This window comes from Mobula birostris, chromosome 16 (assembly GCF_030028105.1).
Source record: "Mobula birostris isolate sMobBir1 chromosome 16, sMobBir1.hap1, whole genome shotgun sequence".
NCBI lineage: Eukaryota > Metazoa > Chordata > Chondrichthyes > Myliobatiformes > Myliobatidae > Mobula > Mobula birostris.
In genome coordinates, this window is record NC_092385.1 from 68812160 (window position 1) to 68825872 (window position 13713).

Below are 13713 nucleotides of genomic sequence, written 5' to 3' on the forward strand. Positions count from 1 at the left end.
AAAACAGCTGGAGGCAAACAAATTCTGGTAGGAAGTCACTGCCTTCAAAACTAAACAAGGAGGCTGCACTCAGGTTTTCCTCTCAGCTGCCAGTTCAATTCCCACCTGAGGTGTTGTCTGTGTGGAGTTTGCACGTTCGCCATGTGCTGTGTGGGTTTCCTCCAGGTGCTCTGATTTTCTTCCACATCCCAAAGACAGACAGTTTGGTGAGTTAATTGGTCATTGCAAAATATAGGTAGGAGCGGACTTATCTTGGAGGACTTGACCAAGAATGATGGCAGGTGGAAGAATTCAGAGCCTGATGACAGGAAAATAACCCCTTCCTTAATGTCAACAAGACAAGGGAGATAGCTATCGACTTCAGGAGAACTCATACCACTCACACCCCTTTTTACATGGGCAGTACAGCAATGGAAACTGTGAGCGGTTTCAATATCCTGGGAGCGCACATCTCACACAGCCTCTCATGGTACCAGAACATATTCTACACAGTCAAGAAAGCTCACCATTGCCTCTGTTTTCTGAGGAGGCTGAAGAGAGCTGGGCTTTGCATGGCATTCTACAGATGTGCAGTAGAGAACATCCTAACAATCACATACTACTTGGTACAGAAACTGCAATTCAGCAAACAGGAAAGCTGTACACCAAGCTCTAAAACTGCAAAATGCTCCACTAGCATCAGCCTACCTCCATCAAAGACATACATACAGAAAGGTGTCAGAAAAGGGCCAGTAACATTGTGAAGGATCCCACACACCCTGTTCAGAGACAGCTTGAAACACTCCCATCAGGGAGGAGGCTACATAGTATCCACGCCCAGACCACCAGACTCAAAAAGTTATTTTCCCCAAGTAGTAAGGCTGATCAACACCTCCACCCACTAACTCCAGCACAACTTTATTTTTTCCTGTCAGTCACCTTATGTAATAAGAGCTACGGATGGTGGTGAACCTAAATGCAAAGTAAGATCTAGAATAGACTCAGATTCTAAATAAACAAACAAAATTTAAAAGATAAAATCACAGACAGTAGTACTAGAAATGGAACCCCTGAGCACTGAGTGCTCAGCACAAGGCTTTTAAGTGCAAACTTTCCATGAAGGAATAAGGAAGGCAATAATTGACAGCCTGAGTCTTAAAGGGGCAGTGGCAGCTAACCATATGCTGGGGAATTGGGGTGCCAAAACTTGGATGCTTCCCACTGTTCATTCGGGACCCTGACAGACTCCACCTCCTACAGGCTGTTCCCAATGGCCCAGAGTAATCAGGATGGTACTGGTGAAAGTCCTCTATCAAGGAAGAGTCCATGAAGGAATCCAGCTTCTTTCTTCAGGACCATATCTCTCCCAATTCGAGAGGTACTGCCTTTTATCTCAAACAATGGCTGCTGGACTGTGTAGGTAGGTTGTCCTTCAACAATTCTGGGAGGTGGAGGAAATTTGAGAACTGGCACCAAGGGGCTGGCACTCAAGGGCTTGAGATGGGATATGTGGAATGTAGGGTGAATCCGCATGGTGTTCTGGAGTAGAGGACAATAGGTAACTGGGTTGCCTACTGGTAGCAGGATTTTGATTGGACCAATGTAATGAGGGGCCAAGTGTCTGGATTCAACCTGCATGGGGAGATCTCTAGCTGGGAGCCAGACCCACAGATCAAAAGCCCTGCTGTTCCCTGTCTTCTCCAGTGGTTGTCCTAATCTCATTCTTGCTGTGATTGACCAATAATGTCTCTCTCGCCTTAACACGTTTCTGGCCTAGTTGGTCCACTGATGGAACCTTCACCTCCACTTCTTGTTTCAGGAACAGCAGAGGATGGTACCCGAATTGGCATTTGAAAGGAACATCCTGATAGGCGAATGCTGAAGTGTGTTGTGCGTAAACTCCACCTAGATCAGGTTGCCACTCCAGGTGGTGTAGTGTCTCCCAGAGCACGTCATTGACGAAGGCTTGAAATAACGCTGGAGTGTTTCCCAACCCAAAAGGTATCACCTGGTATTCATAGTGGCCCACTGGTGTGTTGAATGCAGTTTTTCATTCGTCTCCCTCATGAATACAGATTAGGTTGTGGTTGTTTAATAGGTCCAAATTGGTAAATACTGTAGCTCCCTGGAGAAACTCAAAGGCCATGTTCATGACAGTGAGAGGATACTAGTTTTTTAACAGTATTCTTATTTCGCCCCCACTAGTCTATGCAGGGCCTTAGTCCACCATCCTTTTTGGTGACAAAGAAAAACCTGGCTCCAGTGGGAGATGTGGATTGTTCAGTAAACCTAGAGCACATAGATTCTTGGATATAGTCCTCAATGGCTTTTCTCTTTGGGGCCGATAGAGAGTAGAGCTATCCCCAAAGACAAGTACCTGGTAGCAGATTGATGGCATGGTCATAGACCTGGTGAGGTTGTAGAGTGATGACCTCTTCTGGTTTAAGACCTCCAGCAGGTCTGAATTTTCTGGGGGACATTGAGACAAATGTGATTCACTGGGGTTAGAGGTGGAAGGTTCAAAAGCTAACTCAGGAGGCATCCAGGGGTACTCTCAGAAGTAAACTCACAAGGTAATTCAGAAGGCCCTTTTAGAGACATTTCTTTTAGCACTGCCTTGATCCACCCAGAATGACACCAGAACTTCAGTTGACTCTTGGGTTGTGGGATGACAGCCAGGGATGACCCACAATGAATGGTATTCCTGGGAAGCAAATGAGATGGAGCTGAATTGCTGGCCAGTTTTAAGCTTAAGTTGCGATGTTTGGTTGTTGATCTGCTCTGATACCAAAAGTCTTCCATCCAGGGCCATGGCAATAAGCCACTAGTTGAGATGCGAAAAGAGGATTTTTAATTAGTCTGAGGTCCAAAAATTTCCCCACTGCGTCTGAGTTAATAAAGGCATCTAGAGAATGTTTTTGATCTCTCCATGAAACTGACACATGGAGCACCACTCCGGAGGGAGATGAACTGGGAGTGAGGCCAGCAACCATTACAAAACTCCCTATACTGGATGGTCCCAGGAGTTTCCTGGCAGCTTGGGACAAGAGGTACAATAATGTTTGGCCTCTCCACAGTAAGTGCAGCACCTCTCCCTCCTTCAGTCCTTCAGCTCGAGTAGGCCTGGTCCAGCCCGATTGCATAGGTGACTCAGAGGCTGGGATCAGCGATGGTCAAGGAGGAGACCTAGCCTGGGGGATTGGAGAGGACAAAGGATAGTCAGGGGTGAGTACTTTCAGCATGTTTCTGAACCTATAAGGGAATGTGCTATCTTTAATCTGGTCCTGTGCAATGAGAAAGGTAAAATTAGTGATCACTGTACGATTAAATTTGTCATTCAAATGGTGGCTGCAGTAGCTCAATCTAAAATCAGTGTACTATGCCTAAACAACATGACTACAATGGGATGAGGGAGGATTTGGCTGGTGTAGACTGGGAACACAGGCTATATGGTGGGACAATTGAGGAACAGTTGAAGACTTTCAAAGAGATTATTTACGGTCCTCAACAAAAATGTTCCAGTTAAAAGCAAGGACATTAAGGGTGGGGAGAGTCAGCCTTGAATAACTAAGGAAATAGAAGAAGGCATCAAAGTAAAAGCTCATGCAAGAGTTGCCAAGAGTAGTGGGAAACTGGAAGATTGGGAAAACTTTAAAAAGCAACAAAGTACCACTAAGTGAGCAATAAAGGAAGAGAAGCTAGAACAACATATAAACTAGCACAACATATAAAAACGGATAGTAATAGTTTTTATACTTATATAAAGCAGAAAAGCGTGGCTGAAGTGAATGTAGGTCCCTTGGAGGATGAGGAGGGGGAATTGATAGTAGATAATGAGGAAATAGCAGAGGCTTTGAATGACTATTTTGTGTTGGTCTTCACGGTGGAGGACACATCTAACATACCAAAGAGAGATGCTATGTATGCGATGGGAGATGAGAACCTCTGCTATCACTAAAGAAGTAGTGCTGAGCAAACTTGTGGGCCTGAAGATAAATAAGTCCCCTGGTCCTGATGGAATGCATTCCAGGGTACTGAAAGAAATGGCAGATGTTATAGTAGAGACTTTGGTGATGATTTACCAAAATTCTCTGGACTCTGGGTACGTCCTGGTAGATTGGAAGATGGCAAATGTCACTCCACTGTTCAAAAAAGGATGTAGGCAAAAGGCAGGTAAATATAGGCCAGTTAGTTTAACATCTGTAGTTGGGAAAATGCTTGAAGCTATCATTAAAGAAGAAATAGCAAGGCATCTGGAAAGAAATGGGATTTCCAGAAGGTGTTCGAGAAGGTGCCACACAAAAGACTTATTCATAAGATAAGGATGCATAGAGTTGGGGGTGATGTATTAGCATGGACAGGGGATTGGTTAACTAATAGAAAACAGAGAGTTGGAATACATGGGTGTTACTCTGGCTGGCAATCAGTGGTGAACAGAGTGCCGCAGGGGTTGGTGCTGGTCTCGCAACCGTTCATGATATAAATTAACGATCTGGAAGAGGGGACCGAGTGTAGTGTATCTAAGTTTAATGATGGTACTAAATTGAGTGGAAAAGCAAATTGTGCAGAAGATACGGAGAGTCTGCAGAGAGATATAGATAGGCTGTGAGCAGGCAAGGGTCTGGCAGATGGAGTACAATGTTGGTAAATGCAAGGTTATCTACTTTGGAAAGAAAAATGAAAGAGCAGATTATCATTTAAATGGCAAAAAACTGCAGCATGTTGCTGTGCAGAGGGACTTGGGAGTACTTGTGCATGAATCACAAAAGGCTGGTTTGCAGGTGCACCGGCTATCAAGGTGGCAAATGAATGCTGACCTTCATTGCTAGAGGGATTGAATTGAAAAGCAGGGAGGTTATGCTACAACTGTACAGGGTGCAGGTGAGGCTGCACCTGAAGTACTGCATGCAGTTCTGGTCTCCTTACTTAAAGAAGGATACTACTGGCTTTGGAGGTGGTACAGAGGAAGTTCACCAGGTTGATACCAGAGATGAGGGGAGATTGAGAACCTGGGACTGTAGACACTGGAATTCAGAAGAGTAAGAGAAGATCTTATAGGAACATACAAACTTATGAAAGGGATAGATAAGATGGAGGCAGGAAAGTTGTTTTCACTGGTAGATGAGACTAGAACAATGGAACATAGCCTCCCTCATAGATTCGGGGGAGTAGATTTAGGATGGAGATGAGGAGGAACTACTTTTCCAAGAGAGTGGTGAACCTTTGGAATTCTTTGCCCAGTGAAGCAGTGAAAGCTACCTCAGTAGATATACTTAAGACAAGGTTGGATAGATTTTTGTACAGTAGGGGAATTAAGGATTATGGGAAAAAGACAGGTAGGTGGAGATGAGTCCATGGCCAGATCAGTCATGATCTTATGGAATGGCAGAGCAGGCTCGATGGGCCAGATGGCCTATTCTTGCTCCTATTTCTTATGTAATAATCTCCTTCATCTATCCCTTCTCCTTTCTGTTACTCACTTACTGAGTCACATCACCAGTTCCAGAATACCCTCTAGATCCTTCACAAGTTCACGGGCACAAGGGCATCGTTTAGCTCGTCACTCAATCCATTATGGAATAGAGCGTTTAGTGCTTCCATACTCCAACCCTTCTTTGTGGTCAAGGAACAAAATTCTCTGAACTCATTGACCACAGACCGATTCCCCTGAACAACTTGTCCCATATCCTTCAGTGGGATGATAGAACACCCTCCTCAAAGTCTCTGAGAAAAGGTCTGCACTAGCACAGATGGATGAACCCTTTTGCCAGAGTGTAGTGGCTAAGGCAAGGGCTGTTACAGTAGGGAGCGAGATGATATAGGTATCTTACTGCATTCTAATAGATACTTGGATGGCTGTAACTTAATGGCCAAGGAGTGTTGTACCATGAATCCTCAGCATTCTTTGGGGTTACCATTATACGACTCGGGACCCGTACATGCAGTGATCCTTCATGAGTATTGACGGAGTCTCCAGCTTGAACATGCCGGGAACTGGCAGCCACTCTGGCTGAACCAGAATCCTGCCTACTGGAGTTGGAGCGTTTCTAGAAGGTGGAGAGGATCTTCTGAAGCATGTTGTTGTGTCTGCCTACAATTGCTCCCTCGTAGTCCCAGGCAGTCACAAACTTTCATAGTCTGCTGGGTTCACAAGGGCTCAATCATTCTGTAATGAGAGAGCTATGGATGGAGGTAAAGCCAAATGTAGAGTAAGGTCTAGAATTGACTCAGACTCAAAATAAACAAGAATGCAAACAGTAGTACCAGAAATGGAACTCAGCACAAGGCCTTTAAGTACAGAGTTTCTATGAAGGAATGTGGCAGGTGATAATTGACAGTCTAAGTTTTAAAGGGACAGCGCCCCTAACCATAATCCAGGGAATTGGAGAGCCGAAACTTGGATGCCTGCCACTGCTCAGTTGGGACCGTGATACATTATGTACATCGTAGCATCACTTTACGAACATACAATCAATGTATATAAGCTATCTTGTGTATTTATTCTTACTGTGTATTATAATTATTGTTGTTCTTTATCTTTGTGTTTTATTTATACTGCATTGGATCTGGAGTAACAATTATTTCATTCTCCTTTACACTTGTGTACTGGAAATGGCATTAAACAATCCTGAATCTTGAATAAAAGATGGGATGAATGTACGATTAATGTAAATGGTTGATGTGAGCATGGACTTTGACAGGCCTAGGGACCTGTGTCTGTGTTTATTTCTCAATAAACACAGGATTGTTGAGGATTATCTGCACTCATTCTGCTTGAGTTGAAAGCACTTTATGGAATCAATTCCTGTAACATGTGTACACTCATAATGAAATTAACTGATGTGATAGGATGAACTAAGGATGCCCCCTTGGCTATTAGTATAGTACTGTCGATGCATGTCATCTGGCACTAATGTCTTTGCTTCAGCAAAGATAATCAAAGCTGCATTAAGAGGCTGACATCTCTTGGGTTCTGGCAGTGCCAATTCTCAACTAATCTTGTGATCAGAATGGTGATTAAGAAACTCGGCAGTGAGCAATCCCTGAAAATCCTTTCAGCTAAATATTGACAGACTTTCAGCCACTAAACACTCTGCAGTCTTGTCCAAATACAATACACAGCTTTGCTTCAGGTGATGCTGTTTCTTCCAGCTTCCTTAATGCAAAGGATTATGAGCTTTTGGTTGCCTTCCAGAGTGATGACTACATCAAAGCCTCCTCAGGGACGCTGGCCTATGCTAAATATTCCTCCTACAGAATCAAAGCCTGGAGTTTTTAATACCAGTCAGTGAAACTGCAGAGTACAAAATGTCAGACCAAATACATTTCAACGATTGAACCGCAAATCTCTTTTTGATATTCATCACGTTATTGGTCAGTAGGGGCACAACCCACTACTCACATACGAGGGGTGATTGCTACGTTTGTGGCTAAGGTAGGAGTCAATTTTAGAAAACCTAGCACATTTATTTTTCAACAAAGTCCCCTCCTACATTTACACACTTAGTCCAGCGGTCGTGCAGCGTATGGATCCCTTCTTTGTAGAAGTCGGCGACTTGGACCTCTAGAAAGTGATCCACAGCTGGGGTGATTGATACGTTCGTGGCCTAAGAAAGAAGGAGATGAGTTATACAGCTTTCGTTACATGCAAGTGCAGGTCAACTCCTTGAGTGATTATGCAGAAAGTTTGAAGTTAATAACCCATCTCCTTCTATCTTAGGCCACGAACTTATTAATCATCCCTTGTAGATATCCAGTAGAACCTTAAACTTCAAATTATTAAATTATGTATTGACAACCTCTTCACATTAACCTCTCCAACCTCTTGATGTCACGATCAAGAAAGCTCACCAATACTTCTAAAGAAATTGGCCATGTACCCTTTGACCCTTACCTGTGTTTATTAATTCACCATAGCAAACATCATACCTGGACACATAACATATTGAAATGGCAACTGTTATGCCTGTGATATGCAATAAACTGCAGAGAGTTGTGGACACAGCTCTGCACATCATGGGAACCAGCCTCTCTCTCTATGGACTGTCTAAACTACACACTGCCTCAGTAAAGCAGCCAGCATAAACAATGACCCCACCCACACAGGACATGCTCTTTTCTCCCCTCTCTCCTATCAGGTAGAAGATACAAAAACCTGAAAGCCTGTACCACCAAGCTCAAGGACTGCTTCTATCCCACTGTTATCAGACTCTTGACTGGATCTCTTGTACAATAAAATGGACTCTTGATCTCATAATCCACCTCGTTACGCTCCTGCATTTTATTGCACTTTCTCTGTAGCTGTTACACTTTATTCTGCATTGTTGTTGTTTTACCTTACACTGTGTAATAATTTAAACTGTAGAAACAGCATACAAGACAAGCCTTTCACTGTAGCTTGGTACATGGGTAACATCAGCAAGTAGTTCCTGATATTAAAGGAATGTATAAAATGAGTGTAACACTAAAAGATGCAGCTTGGATCATCAAGTCCGTGGTGGCTCTTTTTTGAGTGATTCCAGTTAGCTGAAAATTATTTTCCAATATGCCTATTCAGTTCCCCTGTGAAAGTCCTAATGATGGTATAGTGACATAGCTAATAGAACTGCTGCCTCACAGTTCCAGTGATCTGACTTCAGTCCTAGCTCTGGTGCGTTCTGTGTGGAGTTTGCACGTAAACACTAATAAACGCTTTCACAGGAACAAAAGTGAAGGAGATTGTCTTAGAGTTGCTCAGTCACCTTCTGTAATACTTACACATCATAACAAACCTGCATGCCATTTGATATGTCACCAAAGATTAGCAAATTTCTACAGATGTACTGTTCGCATTCCGACTGTTCGCATCACCATCTGGTATTGAGGCTCCAATTCATAGAGTTGTAAGAAGTTTCAGTGGGTTGTAGACTGAGCCAGCTCTATCACGAGCACGCCTCCCCCATATCAAGGACATCTTCAAAAAGACATGCCTCGAAGTGACAGCATCCATTGTTAAGGATCGCTTTTACCCTCTTCTCATTACTACCATCAAGAAGGAGGTGTAGGAACCTGAAGACACACACTTAATGATTTAGGACCAGCTTCTTCTCCTCCATCATCAGATTTCTAAACAGTTTATGAACCCATGAACATAACTTTATTATTCGTGTTTTGCACTGTTTATATAGTATTATACATTATGGTAATTTGTTATGCCAGCATATACTGTTGCAACAAGACAACACATTTCACAACTAATGTCAGTGACAATAAATCTGATTCTGATTCAGAAACTTGTGTATAAAACCCTTAGGACCCATGCTCACTGCTGATTCTTAGCAGAAAGAATTCATTTATGTGGAAATTCAGGACTGGCCAAAGCAACCTGTAATTAATGAAGAGGATTTGAAGCAACAAACTTAGAATCAGAATCAGAATCAGAATTAATGTCACTGGCTTGTGTCATGAATTTTTTTTTTGAGACAGTAGTATATTGCAATACATAATACATGTAATGCATTGCCACGGTAGCACGGTTCTGTTACAGCTTGGCGTTCTGGAGTTTGGAGTTCAATTCTGATAGCACCTGTAAGGAGTCTGTATGACCTCCCCATGGAATTCATGAGTATTCTCCAAATGCTGCATTTCCTCTCACAGTTCAAAGACGTACCCAGTAGGGTAATTGGTCATTGAAGACTCAGAAGGACCTACTCAATGCTGCGTCACTAAATAAATATAAATAAATAAATAATAAAAGTATAAATTATGGTTATATACATGGACTTTACATTGTCTACATGGACTTTTGCAAGACCTTTGACAAGGTGCTGCATGGGAGGTTGATCAAAAAGGTTTAGTCACTTGGTATTCAAGATAAGGTAGTAAATTAAATTAGATATTGGCTTTGTGGGAAAAGCTAGAAAGTGGTTGTAGATGGTTGCCTCTCTGTCTGGAGGCCTGTGACTAGTGGTGTGCTGCAGGGATCAGTACTGGGTCTGTTGTTGGTTGTATTTCTATATCAACAATCTTGATAATGTGATAAACTAAATCAACAAATTTGCTGACACCAAGACTGGGGGTGTAGTAGATAGTGAAGAAGACTATCAGAGCTTGCAACGGGATCTGGACCAGCTGGAAAAATGGGCTGAAAAATGGCCGATGGGATTTGAGGTCTTTGGGAGGACTGACCAGTGGAGGTCTTACACAGTGAGCAGTAGGGCACTGAGGAGTAAGGTAGAGCAAAGGAATATGGGAATACAGGTCAATAATTAATTGAAAGTGGCATCACAGGTATATCAGTTCAAAAAGAAATCTGCTGGCACATTGGCCTTCATTATCAATGTATTGAGTATAGGAGTTACGATGTTATGGTGAAATTGTATAAGGCTTTGGTGAGGCCTAATTGGGAGTGCTATGTGCAAATTTGGTCATTATCTACAGGAAAGATGTAAATAAGATTGAAGAAAATTTACAAGGATGCTGCCAGCGCTTGGGGACCTAATTAAGGGAAATGTTGAATAGGTTAGGACTTTATTCTTTAGAACATAGAAGACTGAGAGGAGATTATGAGGGGTATAGATAGGCTCTTTCCTGTGAGGCTGAGTGAAACTACAACTAGAGGTCATGGGTTAAGAGAAAAGGTGAAATATTTAAGGGGAAAAGGAGGTGGAACTTCTTTTCTCAGAGCGTGGTGACAGTGTGGAATGAGTTGCTAGCATAAGTGGTGGATGCAGGGTGGATTTCAGTATTTGAGAGAAATTTCAATAGGTACATGGATGGTAAGGGTATTGAGGGATAGGACAAAGTAGATTAATGGCTTCTCACAGACTAAATGAGCTGAAGGCTCATTTCTGTGCTCTAGTGTTCTATGACTCTAAGTACAGCCTAGCATCACTTAAGCACATACAATCAATCTATGCATATAAGCTATCTTATATATTTATATTTATTGCATTTTTATCATTAATAGTTTGTTCTTTACTATTGTCTTTTTTTTGAGCTGATCGAATCCGGAGTAACAATTAATTTGTTCTCCTTACACTTGTGTAAAGGAAATGATATTGAACCATACCCAACAATTTTAAACAATCTTAATATATTGGTACTTGACACCCAATTTGAACAGAGTGATACTGACCAGGTGATCTCTCTTACCCTACCACCCCTGTTTCTGATACAGTTCATTCAAAGATGATCTCCCCCATTCTCCCACCCCACTCTCTGATACAATTCAATCTCCCCCATTTTCCCACCTCTGTCTCTGATACAATTCACTCACAGGTGATTTCCACCCCACCCTCCCACCCTTGAATATGTTGCAATCCATTCACAGGTGATCTCCTCCACTACCACACCCTTCTCTGATACAATTCAGTCACAGGTGATCTCTCCCACCCTCCCACTCATCTATGATCACAGGTAATCTCCCTCATTCTCCCATTCTCTGTTACAATTCACTCACAGGTGATCTCCCTTACTCCCCCACCCCTGTCTCTATTACAATTTATGCACAGGTAATCTCCCTCACTCTTCCACCCATCTCTGATACAATTCACTCACAGGTGATCTCCCCCTGCCCCCCACCTTTCCATAGAAACATAGAAAACCTACAGCACAACACAGGCCTTTCAGCCCACGAAGCTGTGCCAAACAGGTCCTTACCTTAGAAATTACATAGGGTTACCCATAGCCCTCCTCCAGGAGTCTCTTAAAAGACCCTATCGTATCCGCCTCCACCACCGTCGCCGGCAGCCCATTCCACGCACTCACCACTCTCTGCGTAAAAAACTTACCCCTGACATCTCCTCTGTACCTACTTTCAAGCACCTTAAAACTGTGCCCCCTCGTGCTAGCCATTCTAGCCCTGGGAAAAAGCCTCTGACTATCCACACGATCAATGCCTCTCATCATCTTATACACCTCTATCAGGTCACCTCTCATCCTCTGTCGCTCCAAGGAAAAAGGGCCGAGTTCACTCAGCCTATTCTCATAAGGCATGTTCCCCAATTCAGGCAACATCCTTGTAAATCTCCCCTGCACCCTTTCTATAGTTTCCACACCCTTCCTATGGTGAGGTGACCAGAACTGAGCACAGTACTCCAAGCGGGGTCTGACCAGGGTCCTATATAGCTGGAACATTACCTCTCGGCTCCACGATTGATGAAGGCCAATGCACTGTATGCCTTATTAACCACAGAGTCAACCTGCGCAGCAGCTTTGAGTGTCCTGTAGATTCGGACCCCAAGATCCCTTTGATCCTCCACATTGCCAAGAGTCTTACCATTAATTCTATATTCTGCCATCATATTTAACCTACCAACCCTGAATTCCACCCCTCACTCACAGGTGATCTCCCCCACTCTCCCACCTATCTCTGATACAATTCACTCACAGGTGATCTCTACCCCACCTTTCCACCCCTGAATCTGTTACAGTTCACTCACAGTTCCAGGAAGATGAAATATTCCTTGCGCGTTTCAAAGACATCCACCAGTTGCAATATGTTTGGATGCTTCACCCTAGAAGAGAGAACAAAGTGTTTGAGGATTGTCTGATGACACAGAAAGCAGGAATCTTATGTTCCTTAAGGACAGAAAGAGACAAATAAGTAGGGGAGGATTTAAAACGGTACCTGAGGGGCAATTTTTTCACACTGAGGGTGATGAGTCTGTGGAATGAGTTGCCTGAGTTAATGGTTAAGGCTGATATAATAGTATCATTAGTTGGCACTGGAATGAATGGGAATGTGTCTATATTATACGCTGCACCAAAACAGTCCCTTTGGTCCATCTATTCCGTGCTGATCTATTAATTTGCCTAGTCCCATCAACCTGAACCTGGACCATAGCCATCCATACCCCTCCTATCTGTGTATCTATCCAAATTTTTCTTAAATGTTAAAATCAGACTGGCATCCACCACTTGTTCCACACTGTCACCACCCTCTGAGTGAAGAGATTTGCCCTCATGTTCCCCTTTCACCTTTCACCCTTAACCCATGACCTCTAGTTGTAGTCCCACCCAACTGTGGAAAAAGCCTGTTGTGATTTACCCTATCTATACCTCTCATAATTTTGTATAGCTCTATCAAATCTCCTCTCAATCTATTCACCCTTTCCCTGTAAGTCAGGTCCTCACATCCTGGCAACATCCTTGTAAATTTTCTCTGCACTCTTTCAATCTTATTTTCATATTTCCTGTAGGTAGGTGCCCAAAACTGCACACAAATACTCCAAATTAGGCCTCACCAATATCTTATATAACTTAAACATAACATCCCAACTACTGTACTCGGTACAGTGATTTATGAAGGTCAATGTATCAAAAGCTTTCTTTATGACCCTATCGATCTGTGATGCTACTTTCAAGGAATTATGGATCTGTATTCCCTGATCCCTTTGTTGTACCAGACACCTCAGTGCCCTACCATTCACTGTGTAAATCCAACTCTGGTTTGTCCTCTGAAACCTGGCTGCATTAAATTCCATCTGCCTTTTTCAGACCTTTATTCCAATAATATAAGAAAGGATACCAGAAGTTTTTTCAGATATATAAAGAGTAAAAGAGATGTGAGAGGGGATATCAGACCACTGGAAAATGATGCTAGATAGGTCATAATGGGAGACAAAGAAATGGCAGATGAACTGAAGTACTTTGAATTAGTCTTTACTGTGGAAGACAGTATGCAGAATTTTCAGAGTGTCGGGACAGAAGTAAGTGTTGTTGCTATTACTAAGGAAAGGGTGCTTGGGAAAC

At 42.9% G+C, this 13713-nt stretch overlaps 1 protein-coding gene across 4 annotated transcripts in view; it reads right to left on the bottom strand.

Moving 5' to 3' along the window:
* The window catches only part of LOC140211208 (caM kinase-like vesicle-associated protein), a 232373-nt gene that overhangs the window by 88452 nt on the left and 130208 nt on the right, over window positions 1-13713 (bottom strand). For all 4 annotated transcript variants that reach the window (XM_072280809.1, XM_072280808.1, XM_072280807.1 and 1 more), the window contains exon 4: window positions 12402-12476. In XM_072280809.1, the coding sequence (XP_072136910.1) occupies window positions 12402-12476 (75 nt within the window). The remainder of the gene's footprint in view (window positions 1-12401; window positions 12477-13713) is intronic.